The sequence below is a fragment of the Dendrobates tinctorius genome, unplaced genomic scaffold, assembly GCF_039654945.1.
Source record: "Dendrobates tinctorius isolate UK_male_01 unplaced genomic scaffold, ASM3965494v1 ptg000073l, whole genome shotgun sequence".
NCBI classification, from domain to species: Eukaryota; Metazoa; Chordata; class Amphibia; order Anura; family Dendrobatidae; genus Dendrobates; species Dendrobates tinctorius.
Window position 1 is genome coordinate 7,087,730 of NW_027361741.1, and position 13,231 is coordinate 7,100,960.

General features: G+C 46.1%; 1 protein-coding gene across 5 annotated transcripts in view; it reads left to right on the forward strand.

The window, feature by feature from the left end:
* Positions 1-13,231, forward strand: part of ACACB (acetyl-CoA carboxylase beta) — a 398,726-nt gene that overhangs the window by 356,426 nt on the left and 29,069 nt on the right. For all 5 annotated transcript variants that reach the window (XM_073582603.1, XM_073582604.1, XM_073582605.1 and 2 more), the window contains 5 exons: positions 467-587; positions 659-755; positions 856-952; positions 4,449-4,584; positions 5,135-5,312. In XM_073582603.1, coding sequence (XP_073438704.1) covers positions 467-587; positions 659-755; positions 856-952; positions 4,449-4,584; positions 5,135-5,312 — 629 coding nt within the window. The remainder of the gene's footprint in view (positions 1-466; positions 588-658; positions 756-855; positions 953-4,448; positions 4,585-5,134; positions 5,313-13,231) is intronic.

A 13,231-nucleotide genomic window follows, 5' to 3' on the forward strand; every position in this document is an offset into this window, starting at 1 on the left:
AACGTCACTGGTTTTTGTGACGTTATAGCGATATTGCTAGTGATATTGCTATGTCTGATACTTACCTCCGACCGCTCCCCCGCTGGTTATTGCTGATCGCGCAAGAACGTCATGGACCGTTTCTCGTCGTCAGCTTCCTGCTGGGTTTCCTGCTGTGGAGACGAGCGACGCGTGGACGCGGGCGGGAGGACGTCAGGATCGCCTCATCTGACAGGTAAGTAACGACCCCCAACCCCTGCGATGTTGCTGATGAGATCTGCCTGTGTGGCAGCTCACTAGCGACCACTTAGCGATGCACCAGCGATCCTGACCAGGTCATATCGCTGGTCGGGATCGCTGGTGCATCGCTAAGTCACAGTAACTTTAGGTTTCCTGGTTGTGTTTTATTCATCTTTTTCCTTTGCTTTGTTAATGACAAATACTTACAAATGCATAAATTTACATTTATTTGTTTGCCCATCTGAAGGACAAACACAGTCCAGCTCCTGTCATCTCACCTTCTGACCCAATCGACCGTCTTATTGAGTTTATTCCAACAAAGGCTCCCTATGATCCCCGCTGGATGCTTGCTGGAAGACCCCATCCCAGTAGGTCCATAGACTATATCACATTTTTACTCATATTGTCATACTTGTTAAAGCAACTCATATCTTTGTAGCTATCAAAGGGACATGGCAAACTGGATTCTTTGATCTTGGAAGCTTCAAGGAGATCATGCAACGTTGGGCACAGACTGTAGTTGTGGGTCGGGCAAGGTATGGCCACAGAGGAAATGCTATCATCTCACATTTGTTAGAATTAATTGTTTGTGTGATTTTAAAGGTGATATGGTGCTTTGTATCATTTGTGTTTTAGATTAGGAGGAATACCGTTGGGTGTTATTGCTGTGGAGACCCGAAGTGTAGAGATGGCAGTACCTGCTGATCCAGCAAACCCTGAATCTGAAGCTAAGGTACTTTTAGTCCTTACACATTTCTGTGTGTGGTTCCACTATTACTCCCCAGCAACAGGCCCGCTGTCTTGGGGTCATACTTGATTCCGAGCTTTCCTTTGCCCCCCACATTCGATCACTGGCTCGCTCTTGTCATCTGCACCTCAAAAACATTTCTAGAATTCGACCTTTTCTTACTTTTGACTCTGCAAAAACTCTTACTGTTTCTCTTATTCTTTCTCGTCTCGACTATTGTAACTCTCTTCTAATCGGTCTCCCTCTTACCAAACTCTCCCCTCTCCAATCTGTCTTGAATGCTGCAGCCAGGATCATATTCCTCACCAATCGTTACACCGATGCCTCTACCTTGTGCCAGTCATTACACTGGCTACCCATCCACTCCAGATTTCAGTATAAACTTATTACCCTCACCCACAAAGCCCTCCATGGCTCAGCAACACCTCCTTACATCTCCTCCCTTGTTTCAGTATACCACCCTACCCACGCCATCCGTTCTGCTGATGACCTGAGGTTAGCATCCTCAATAGTCAGAACCTCCCACTCCCGTCTCCAAGACTTTACACGTGCCGCGCCAATTCTTTGGAATGCACTTCCCAGGTCAATACGATTAGTCCCCAATCCCCACAATTTTAAGCGTGCCCTGAAAACGCATTTATTCAGACTGGCCTATCGCCTCAACACATTAACCTAATCTATTCCTGTGTGGCACAGCCAAAAGTTTTACTATAATCAGATTTCCTGCATCATGTTCCCACATGCTTTATGCATCCATTAGCCCTCTGTGTTTGTACTGTTACACACTTAACATTATGGCTGGTCCATACTATCAGGGCAACTGTTACCACCCACCTTTCGTGTCTACCTCTTTCCTCATAGACTGTAAGCTTGCGAGCAGGGCCCTCATTCCTCTTGGTATTTGTTATAATCTACTGTATGTGATAATTGTTATGCTGTAATGTCTATTGTCTGTACAATTCCCCTCTGAAATGTAAAGTGCTGCGGAATATGTCGGCGCTATAAAAATAACATTTATTATTATTATGTGTTGTATTTTAAGTTCTATTTCCACTGTAATTTAAATTTGTTCATGCTTGCCTCTTTGACATACCGTATTTTGCGGATTGTAAGACACACCGGATTATAAGACGCACCCCAAATTTTGAGGAGAAAAATAGGGAAAAAAACCTTTTTTTTTTTTTTTTTTTATAAAATGGTGGTGTCTCTTATAATCCATTCGTCTTATTGCTTACTGGGGGTGGTGGCTGCGGTGAAGCGGGGTCGCTGCAGGAGGAGGCAAGAGTGGGCGCGTTGCTGCAGGCTGGGATCAGGGGGTGTTCCAATGTGAGTCGCTGCGGGTGAAAATGACTACGGTGCTCTGTGGTGCGGGGGGCTCTGCAGGCATTTTGTGAAAGTCCAGCCGCACATCCATTACTGCGATGCGTTGGCCTCTGGAAAAATGGCTGCCGGGGCGACACATGCTCAGAATGGGATCTCGGCAACAAGATCTCGGGTGTCGAGGTCTCGTTGCTGTGTTCTAGATCTGGGCATCATTGTAATGGATGTGCGGGGGGCTCCGGGAAAATGGCCACCGAGGGTGGCGCATGCTCAGATTGAGATCTCGACAATGAGGCCGGAGGCCAACGCATCGCAGTAATGGATATTTTTTTAAAATGCTAGCGGAGCCCCCCTGCACCACAGAGCACCGCAGCCATTTTCACCCGCAGCGGCGCACATCGGAACACCCCCTCATCCCAGCCTGCAGCAACACGCCACTGTTGTCTCCTCCAGCAGTGACCCTGGGACCCTGCTCCACTACAGCCAGTAAGGTATATCTGCATTATAAGAGGCACCCTCATTTCCCCCCCAAATTTGGGGGAAATAAAGTGCATTTTATAATCCAAAAAATATGGTATATATCCGTTAGGAGCTGAGCCACCGCTCCAAAAGAGTAAAGAGCCATCTGTGTTATATCGGTAGTATTTAACTGTAATAGCATCGACTTCTTATATATGTTTATCACTCACAGTGGCTTTTAAGGTGTGCAATCCTATCTGACAATCCGTCTGCCCTCATGTGATGTGATCACAGTGTGCCGATAAGTCGATATGGCAGCCAGGACTGGCTTGAGGCCCCCATCGCCACCATCTTTGTTCTCAGTGAAGCCCAGCTACAGGCTGACTTTCATAAGAGACTGTGATTTGTACTATACTGTGTAATAAGTATATAGTGCAAGTATCAAACAATCATCAGTTCTCTCTTGAAAATAAAAAATAAAGTGTATTACCGTATTTTCCGCTTTGTAAGACGCACTTTTTTTCCCCAAAATTTGGGGGGAAAACAGGGGTGCGTCTTACAAAGCGGACATGCCTTACCTAAGCTGTGATCGGGGCGTCCGGCGGTTGCTGGCCGCTGCTGCGGGTGTGTCCGGTGCCGCGTTGTGTGCCCGTCGATGCCCGGGGCTCTGCCAACATTGTGCGACAGGCCAGAGCCCCGGCATTTCCTCAGTTCCCTGTGTGCCGGTAAAAAGATGGCCGCCGGCGCGTGCGCAGATGGGATCTCGGGACCCAGTTCTCGAGAGATGAGATTTGAAATCTCATCTCTCGAGAGGTGGGTCCCGAGATCCCATCTGCGCACGCGCCGGCGGCCATTTTCCCTGGGTTCCCTGTGTGCGCGCGGTGGTGCCTGCAAAAAAAATGGCCGCCGCGTGTGCGCAGATGGGATCTCGGGACCCAGCTCTCGAGAGATGAGATTTCAGATCTCATCTCTCGAGAACTGGTCCCGAGATCCCATCTGCGCATGCGCCGGTGGCCATTTTTTTTTTACCGGCACTTCAGCGCACATATACAGGGAACCAAGGAAATGCTGGGGCTCTGGTCTGTCAAACAATGTCGGCAGAGCCCCGGGCATCGATGGGCACACAACGCCGCACCGGAGCACCCGCAGCACCGGCCTCCAACCGCCGGACAAGTGGAGAAACCTGACACCAGCACAAGACTCTGCAGCAGCAACAGCACACATCGGAGCCCCCCCTCATCCCTGAATGCGGCCTGCAGCATCACTCCACGCCTGCCTCCTCCAGCAGCGAGCCTGGGACCCCTCTACACCGCAGCCACCAACCCCGGTAAGCAATAAGATGCAAGGATTAAAAGAGGCACCACCATTTTATTAAAAAATATTTTTTTCTTATTTTTCTCCTCAAAAATTGTGGTGCGTCTTATAATCCGGAGCGTCTTATAAAGCGAAAAATACGGTATATAAATATAAAAAAATCAAAGAATAATAAAACATAATTTCCAGTCATCATATAGTTATAGTGACTTGTGTAATATAATATTGCAATTTCCCCCCCCCTCCCCAATAAAAAAGAGACCCTCATATGCCTGTGTCAGCCAAAAAGATAAAAATGATATGTGTCTTGGAAGAAGAGGAGGAAAAAAATTAAAAGAAATCTGCTGCGTCATTAAGATAAGGTGCTCTGAATTTTTTTTTTCTTCAGATAATTCAACAAGCTGGACAAGTTTGGTTCCCAGATTCAGCATTTAAAACTGCACAGGCTATAAAAGATTTCAACCGTGAGGGGCTGCCTATAATCATCTTTGCAAATTGGAGGGGATTCTCTGGTGGCATGAAGGGTAAGCTTAAAGCCAGCAATTGTATAACTAATATCCTATTAATAAAAAAAAAAAATCTGATAAAAAGATGTATGTGAAATAGAGCTGGTAACTGAAGTGTAACCGGAAAACTAGTCATAGTAGTCGGTACTTTTCTATTGTATTTGATATCTGCTAACTAGCTGGTAATATGCCACTGTTTTTTCTACCTTATTTGCAGAAAATTTAAAGGGGTATTCCCATCTCCAAAGTCATATCCCAATATGTAATAGGTGTAATAATAATAATATTAGCAAATGGAGTATATTTCTGATAGCCTATATTGCTTACCCATGTGCAGGGCATTGCTGTAGTTTAGGTATTGATGGTTACGACCACTCATATTAACGGTTGCTAGTGGTTGTAACCATGGATATCTAAGCTACTGTAATGCCTCCACATGGGGTAAGCGACATAGAACTATACTACATTTCTTACTGGAGATATCGGCTAATATTATTACACATAGAATATATTGGGATAGGATCTTTGAGATGGGAATACCTCTATAAGCTTGTATTTTATTTTACAGATATGTACGATCAGGTGCTAAAGTTTGGAGCATACATTGTGGACAGCCTGAGAGAATTCAAACAACCAGTTTTAGTATACATCCCGCCATTTGCTGAGCTCAGAGGAGGATCATGGGTTGTCATTGATCCTACAATCAACCCTCTCTACATGGAGCTTTACGCAGACAAGGACAGCAGGTGGGTAGACCTCAATTGAAAGGCATTTAAAGGGAATCCTCGTTTAGAAATTCATTGTTTCAAAATTTTAACTTGCGAGCCAGAGCATAGAGCAGCTAGCAGACACAAAAGTCATCAACCATTAAATGCTCACCATAACCGTAGATGAACTTCTTGAGTATAGTTGATGAACCGGGGTCACTTTGGGTATTACCTGCATTTCTGGCACTTTGATTGCTCTGTAAGTAATGCCTGAAAACTACGCCAGACAAATTGAGATTTCAAAAGCCAAATAGTGGGGGCGCGTGGCTATGTAGCGGCGAGAGAGGACGCGTCTGAAGAGAGCTCCTGCCATCCTGACTATATCTGGCCAGCGGACCCTTACCTCAGCGGCGCGGTCGCTGTTTTTTTGGACCCCCTGGACACTCTGGCGCTCCTGGCCCCCCGCGGGAGAGCAGGGCTGGAATCCTGAGCGCGGTGCAGCCGTGAAGACCGGAGCGGCCGGCGGGGCCTGCACTGGGCGGCGGCCATCTTGGAGGCGCGCGCTCTGCCTGTGCAGGCGCAGCGCCGTTTTCCCCATCGCTGCAGCGCTGTCAGACGGTGAGCAGATACCCTAAATATATGTGAGGAGCAGGCGGTGTGTGCCCTGTAAGATTGGGCCCTGCGTTCCCCCTCTCTGCCAAATCACCTGGCCTGTCAGCGCCATTAATATAGGGACTTGGATTCCCCTCTGGCTGCTGTCCCTGTGGGGTGCTGTGGGTCTCTCCCCGGGATATATAACCCCTTGTGTGCTGCTTGGAGCTGGACATTGCCTCCCTGTGTAACGCTGCAGATCTGTTCTGCTCCTGGGACCCCGCAGCCACCATTTGATAATTTTACTCCATCTATAACTTTGATTTAAGCGACTCCGGGGTGTACTGTCTTTGATATCCGGCTGTGCCCTATTGCTATCGAGATGAGTCGTTCCAAGGGGTCTGGGGCGGCTGAAAAGCTGAAGGAATATGCCAGAATAGACCACTCCGAGGCTTCAAGATCTCTTAAACATAATCCCTCACAAGCTCAGCGTAAGAGCCGCCCCTCTGAGGGTAAGGAGGACAGTGAGCAGGAGGAATTAACCCTTAAGCAGGCGTCTGAGCAACTCATGCAGGCCATCTCCTTAACCAGGACGCCTCTGTCTGGGAAGATAGAGGACGTGCACACCGAGATGGGATGCCTCCGACAAGATATACAAGCCATAAAGGGCCGTATTACGGAGGTGGAGACGCGGGTATCCCAGGTAGAACACACCATCACACCTATGGAAGCCAAACTAACAAAAGTGGCAAGTTCTATGAATGCGTGGAGGCAAAAAGCAGATGACCTGGAGAACAGAATGCGTCGGAATAATATCCGAATTATTGGACTACCGGAGCGATCGGAAGGACAACACCCAGAGCAATTCCTAGAAGATTGGCTTAAATCTACTTTGGGAGACGAATTCTCCCCAATATTTGCGGTAGAGAGGGCTCACAGGGTACCTACTAGGCCTCTTCCTCCTGGAGCCCCACCTAGACCTTTTCTGGCGCGCCTCCTCAACTGCAGGGATAGAGACGTGGCTCTGCGTCTGGCACGGCAAAAGAGCCCTATCAAGTTCAACAATGCCACGATCTCGATTTTCCCAGACTTCTCTATGGAACTCCAGAAACAACGGGCGCAGTTTACGGAGGTCAAAAGGCATTTACGGGAAGGGAATATTATGTACTCGATGATTTACCCAGCCCGTCTCCGGGTGGTCCACGAGGGTTCTACTTTGTTTTTCACAGAGGCGGTGGAGTGGCTGTGGTCTCACAAAGGGTCCGCTGCAAATGAATCCTAATGTATCTATTGCTAGTTGGTATTTTTCTATTAATCGGCTGATTGGAGCTTTACTCGAAAGCGTCCAGGTTACCAACAATACCGGACACTGGGCTCAGTGATGGTATCCCCCTGTTTGCTTCGTGATGGGAGTACAGGACTCTGCTCCCACTTTGTTTGTTGTTTATTCATTTTGTTTTTTTTCCGTAGTAGTTTTTTGTATTTTTTAGGTAAAAATCGCAGCCGACAACAATTTCAGTTTTTAGGTGATGTCTCTAAATTTTGCCCGGGCATTATTATGCACCATATTCAGCCGAACAAAACATGGGGTCTGAGTTGATATGTATGACATGGAATGTGAGGGGTATAAAAACTCTTTGGAAAAAAATCAGTCTTCTCACAGATCAGACACTACTGCCCTCACATTGTGGCCTTGGTAGAGACGCACCTGACCAGGGAAACAGCGCGGTGTGTGCAGAAGCCTTGGTTACAATGGTCTGTCCATGCATTCCAAACCAGCTATTCGAGAGGGGTCTCAATATTGGTACATAGAGACATCAGATGTGAAGCCAGGGAGACTCGGCGGGACCCTGAGGGTCGTTTTGTTTTTATCCATGCAATGATAAACACCAGCAAAAAATTTAGTCTTATGCATTTATTACCCCCCCCCCCGGCTCGTATGTCCATTCTGCAGAAGGCAGTGGGTTTTGCCCTTAATTACCCGGATGCTGATGTTATTTGTATGGGAGACTTTAACATGGTCATGAACAACTGCCTTGATAAATTGAGGCTAGATGATGGAGGGACTGGGGGGTCCTCTCCATCGACTGCAACCACGTTATCATTATTTATAGGGGGTGGCGGGTGGTTGGATTTGTGGAGGGTGCGTCACCCTGAGCTAAGGGAATATTCCTGCCACTCATCCACTAAACGCTCTCTATCACGCATAGACTATATATTTGGTTCTAGCGGTCTGGCAATGTGGGTGGCTGATAGAAAACATGGAAGTAGGGGGATATCAGACCATAGCCCGGTCATTCTTTAACTCAAATATGGTCAAACAAACAGCGGAATGGCTTGGAAGTTGAATCCTTTTTGGTTAAAATTGATGGGACCCCCTGACAGAACGATTGATCAGTTGCATTGCTTCACTGCGTCCCACCCGGAGCCTCAAGATATTAATTTATTTTGGGATGCCCTTAAGGCTGTTTGTCCTCCACGATCTCTTATATTAAGCGGGAAACCTCGAGAAAGGATGATGAGGTGAAGCAACGACTGAAAGACTCAGAGGCTACATATATATCTAACCAAACTAGTGGGAACAGAGTGGTTGGCCACCCAGAGGTTATATAGTCAGCATGTGGACACTAAATCTAAGCGTAAACTATTCTTTACCCGTCAATCTTACTTTGAATTGGGGAACCAGACGGGCACATTTTTGGCCTATCTGGTGCGCCAACATAGCACCTCTAATACAATATTACAGATTCGTAGAGCGGATGGTCTATTGGTGTCTTCGACCAAGGAAATTCTTGACTGTTTTCATGACTACAACAGGTCACTATATGAATCTAAAACTGACTTTGACACTTTGGGTGCTTAGACTATTTGTCAGATCTGTCATTCCCCACATTAGATCCTGAGTAGCGAGCCCTTATGGACGATGTGTTCACCGCAGAGGAGATTGAAAATGCCATGAAAGACATAGCTTCTGGGAAGGCCCCTGGACCTGATGGGTTCCCTATTGAATTATATCGGAAGTACCGGGATATATTGACGCCAGTTTTGGTGAAGGTATTCAAGGGAATTTGGGAAGGGAATTCTATGCCTGAGTCCTTTTATGATGCTAACATCATAGTACTAATCAGAAGGAGGGGAAGGACCCTTTGGAATGTGGATCCTATCGTCCTATTTCATTAGTGAATGTGGACTATAAAATCTTTACCAAGATCCTAGCTACTAGACTGAATTCAATTATATTGAACATTATACATCCTGATCAAACGGACTTTATGCCTGGTAAAAGTACTTCCATCAATATCAGACGAGTCCAGTCAATAGTCCAATATAGTTACCTAATGCCAGACAACAAGTGGGCATTGGTATCGTTAGATGCTGCCAAGGCTTTTGACTCTCTTGAGTGGCCTTTTCTCTGTGCGTGCTTGCAAAGATATGGCTTTGGCAATACATTTATAACATGGATTAAAATATTGTATATGAAACCCAAGGCCCATATTATAGTAAATAACTCTATATCGGAATCTTTCTCATTACATAGGGGAACCCGTCAGGGCTGTCCTTTCTCCCCGGCCCTCTTCGCCCTTGCGATTGAGGCACTAGCAATACGTATAAGGTCCTCCCCTAACATCAAAGGCATAGATATAGCAGGTCGGGTGGACCCCATAGGCCTATATGCCGATGACATGGTGATATTCTTGATAGATTCAGTAAATATTCAGGTTTACATATAAATTGGGAGAAGTCTGCCCTGCTGCCCCTTTCTCATGCTCTGATGCCCCAGCTGGAGGCTCTCTCCTCGCTATCTGTTGTGTCTAGTTTTAAGTATTTGGGCGTTCACATATCTCACAATAGTACTCTTGATCTACAACTCAATGTCCACCCACTACTGGAACTAGCTAAAGTTAAATTTGCATCCTGGAGTAGGCTCCCATTGTCTGTGGCCGGACGCATTAATCTGATTAAAATGATACTGCTCCCTAAATTTAGCTACTCCCTTCAGCACAGTGCGGTAGTGGTGCCCAGGTCCTTTTTTTGTAAATCTCAATTCCCTGGTCACACGGTTTATATGGGGGAAAACTAGGCGCAAACTTAAATTGTCCACTTTACAGAGACCAAAGAGGGGAGGCGGGGCGGCGCTGCCGGATTTTTTCCTATACTACTTGGCTGGGCAGGCTAAAGCATTAAGTAAATGGATGCCGGGTAATTGCCTCCCCAATTCTGAAAGTCATTTGCTTCACGCTGCACAAGTGGTTAGCCCATTAGGATTTCTTGAGCTAGAGAAAACCAATGCTACCCCTGCTCCGTCTGGCACGATCAATATGGAGGCAAGTCGAGAACGTAATTGGGTTTAAAAATTTTATAGCTGAAATGTCCCTGTGGAATAATAATTATTTTCCGGAATTGCTAAATCGCTCATCCACTGTTTTCTGGACTCACTATGGCGTCTCTTCAGTGGGGGACCTGTATGACCAAGGGATCTTAAAGTCTTTTGAGCAATTACAGGCCACACATGATATTCCGAGATCTCAATTTTTTTCGTTATCTACAACTGAGATCGGCTCTTCAATCACATATGAGGGATAAGGGTCTGGGCCACGCTATTTTATCGTTGCCTCTGATAGGAATCCTTAATTCGCAGGGTCCCCAAGGTCTCATATCCTCTTTATATACGTACATGCTGTCAGTGGGGGCGGAATCTGCCATAAGCTCTATTAAGAGGAAGTGGGAACGATTCATCCCTAATACGCAAAGAGAGGAGTGGGAGGAGATTCTGGAATCTCCGATTGGAGTATCACCATCTATCAATAACAGAATGATACAATTATATATACAATTATATATAATCAATCATACTTGACTCCGATACGACTTTTTAGGATGGGTCGACTACAATCATGAGAATGTTTGCGATGTCACTTGCCAGATGCGGATTCTATTCACATGGTGTGGCAATGCCCCATTATCCTGCATTACTGGAAAGAGGTTACGTCACTACTGACATCCTTGGTACAGACTCCAGTCCCTCTAGAGCCATTGGTCTGTTTGTTTGGGGTAGAGATTTGGGATTGCTATACTGGGGTCTTCCTGCACGAAACACTGTTTATGGCGCGGAAGGTACTGGCACTGCGGTGGATGGGCGGCTCATGTCCTTCTCTTAGATTTTGGGTTGATTTGGTAAATTCGATTGTTCCATATGAGCGCACGTTATACCAAAATAGGGGATGCTCGGGTAAATTTGAAAAAATTTGGGAGAGGGGGAATTCCTCTCATCTTACTCTGCAAGGTTGAGACATCACATGCGACATAATGATATAGGAGACTAGGCTGCGGAAATAGTAGACACTAGTTGATGTAGTGGTAGCTGTAGTTTAGGAGTTTTAGTTAGACTTTATTTCTGAATGATATTACAAGGCTTGTGAAATTGGATTGATATACATGCTGGAAAATGTATAGCCAATTATTATTTACGTACGTTTGGAAGGATATGTACATATTGCCTTGTTTATCTATAAGAATGTGCAATTTCTTTGATTTATATTTTGCACTGCACAGAAACATGTATGCTATGTATAATGTTTGTTATCATAATCCATTTTGTATGTTGTACATTCTTTGTGTCCTGAGGTTCAATAAACAAATTAAAAAAAAAAGAAAAAAAAGCCAAATAGTGTTTCTTTTTTTCCGATGCATGACATGCCATTCCAATCTAGTGGTCTATTGCCACATTTGGGACAATTATTTTTACATGTTGTGGGTCCCGTTTTCTCTTTTTACCACTTGTGAAAAAGAAAAATTTTGGCCTAAAGCATCTCAATGTTGTGAGCTTTTGAGAAGCTTTTGAGAAGCATCTGCATATCCAAAAAGATAAATACAACCCTAGATTCATTCCTCAAAGGACTTAGTTTTCAAAATGGGGCGGGGGGAATGACTTTAGTGGTGTAATTTCCAAAATGGTATCCCTTTGGTGGGGGAGGGGGGAGTTTCTCCTCCTCGGAGTCTCTGCAAATTTGACATGGCATGCAAAATCTATTACAATTGTAGTCAAAATTGCTCATGAAAAATTAGAGTTCTTCCTTTTGTGCTGTGCTGCGTGCACAAGTAGTATATCGTGTTATTGGCATGTTCATTAGAAATTGCCTAACAAATCTTTCAGAGCGTTCTCTCTCATTTGAAAATGCAAAATTTCAGGGGGGCGTGGCCTGACTGGCAGTGGCGCTGACTGCATAACTCCTGAGCTCCCATGTAAGCTGCTCTAAATCGGCTCAAACAGATTCATTCCTCCTTCTCTCCTGGCTGGGGTTGTGAGTTTTACCTGCGTGCCTCCTAGGAACAAGATGACCAGAGGGAAAGCTGCTAAGCGTCCTTCTCCAGCCAAACTCACAGACTTCTTCCCCAGAGATGGCAGCATGGTGAAGGGGAAGATGGCGTCCTCCCCTGCTTCCACTTCTTCCCGGTCCTCCAGAAGAACCTCAGTGTTGAACTCTGACATGGCGCCGGACCAGGCGGACATACCACTGACAAAGAAAACAATGCAGAGCTTCCTGATCTCACTGAGAGCTTCTTTACAGGAGGATCTAAGAGGTATGCTGGCGGGGATCCGGGGAGACATATCGGCTATAGAGGACAGAACGGATCATCTAAAATGGCGGAGCTAACCAAGTATCATAACGACCTTATAGATGCCCATTCTACTCTAGAAGACCACGTTAGCGGCCTTCAAGCTAAAGTTACAGATTTGGAGGACCGGTCTCGCCGTAATAATGTAAGGATTCGTGGAATCCCCAAGTCGGTACCAGATGGGGAGCTGCCAGAGTTTTTACAAGGTTTCTTTTCTGAGGTCCTCCCTGAGGCTGAACCGGCCAGTCTCATTGTGGATCGGGTCCACAGAGTGCCTAAGCCTAGAGCGCTCGGAGCTGACATCCCACGTGATACCCTGGCCAGGCTGCATTTCTTTGACTAAGGAAGCCTTCTTATGAGCTCTGAGGAGACAGCCGGGTTTGTCCCCAAGATATGCCGCCCTGTTGGTATTCCCGGATCTATCTGCAGGGACACTTGCAAAAAGAAAGGAATATGCTCCTCTCACTAAAGCTCTCAGGGATGCTGGAATGAAATACCGCTGGGGCTTCCCGGTCAGTCTCTCAGTTTCACATAACGGTGCCCTACATGTTTGCCGGTCTCCCACTCATCTAGCAAAACTGATGGACTCCTGGAACATTCTCCCACTTCGTGAGGCTACAGGTCACCCTCAAGATAATCCCCAGTTGGCAGAGATCTCAGAGGAATGGATCCAAACCTGAAGTTGTGAGCCAGCTCACTGTTGCTCAAGATCCTGGTCTTTTTTTTGTTTTTTCTTCACCAGGTGCCCC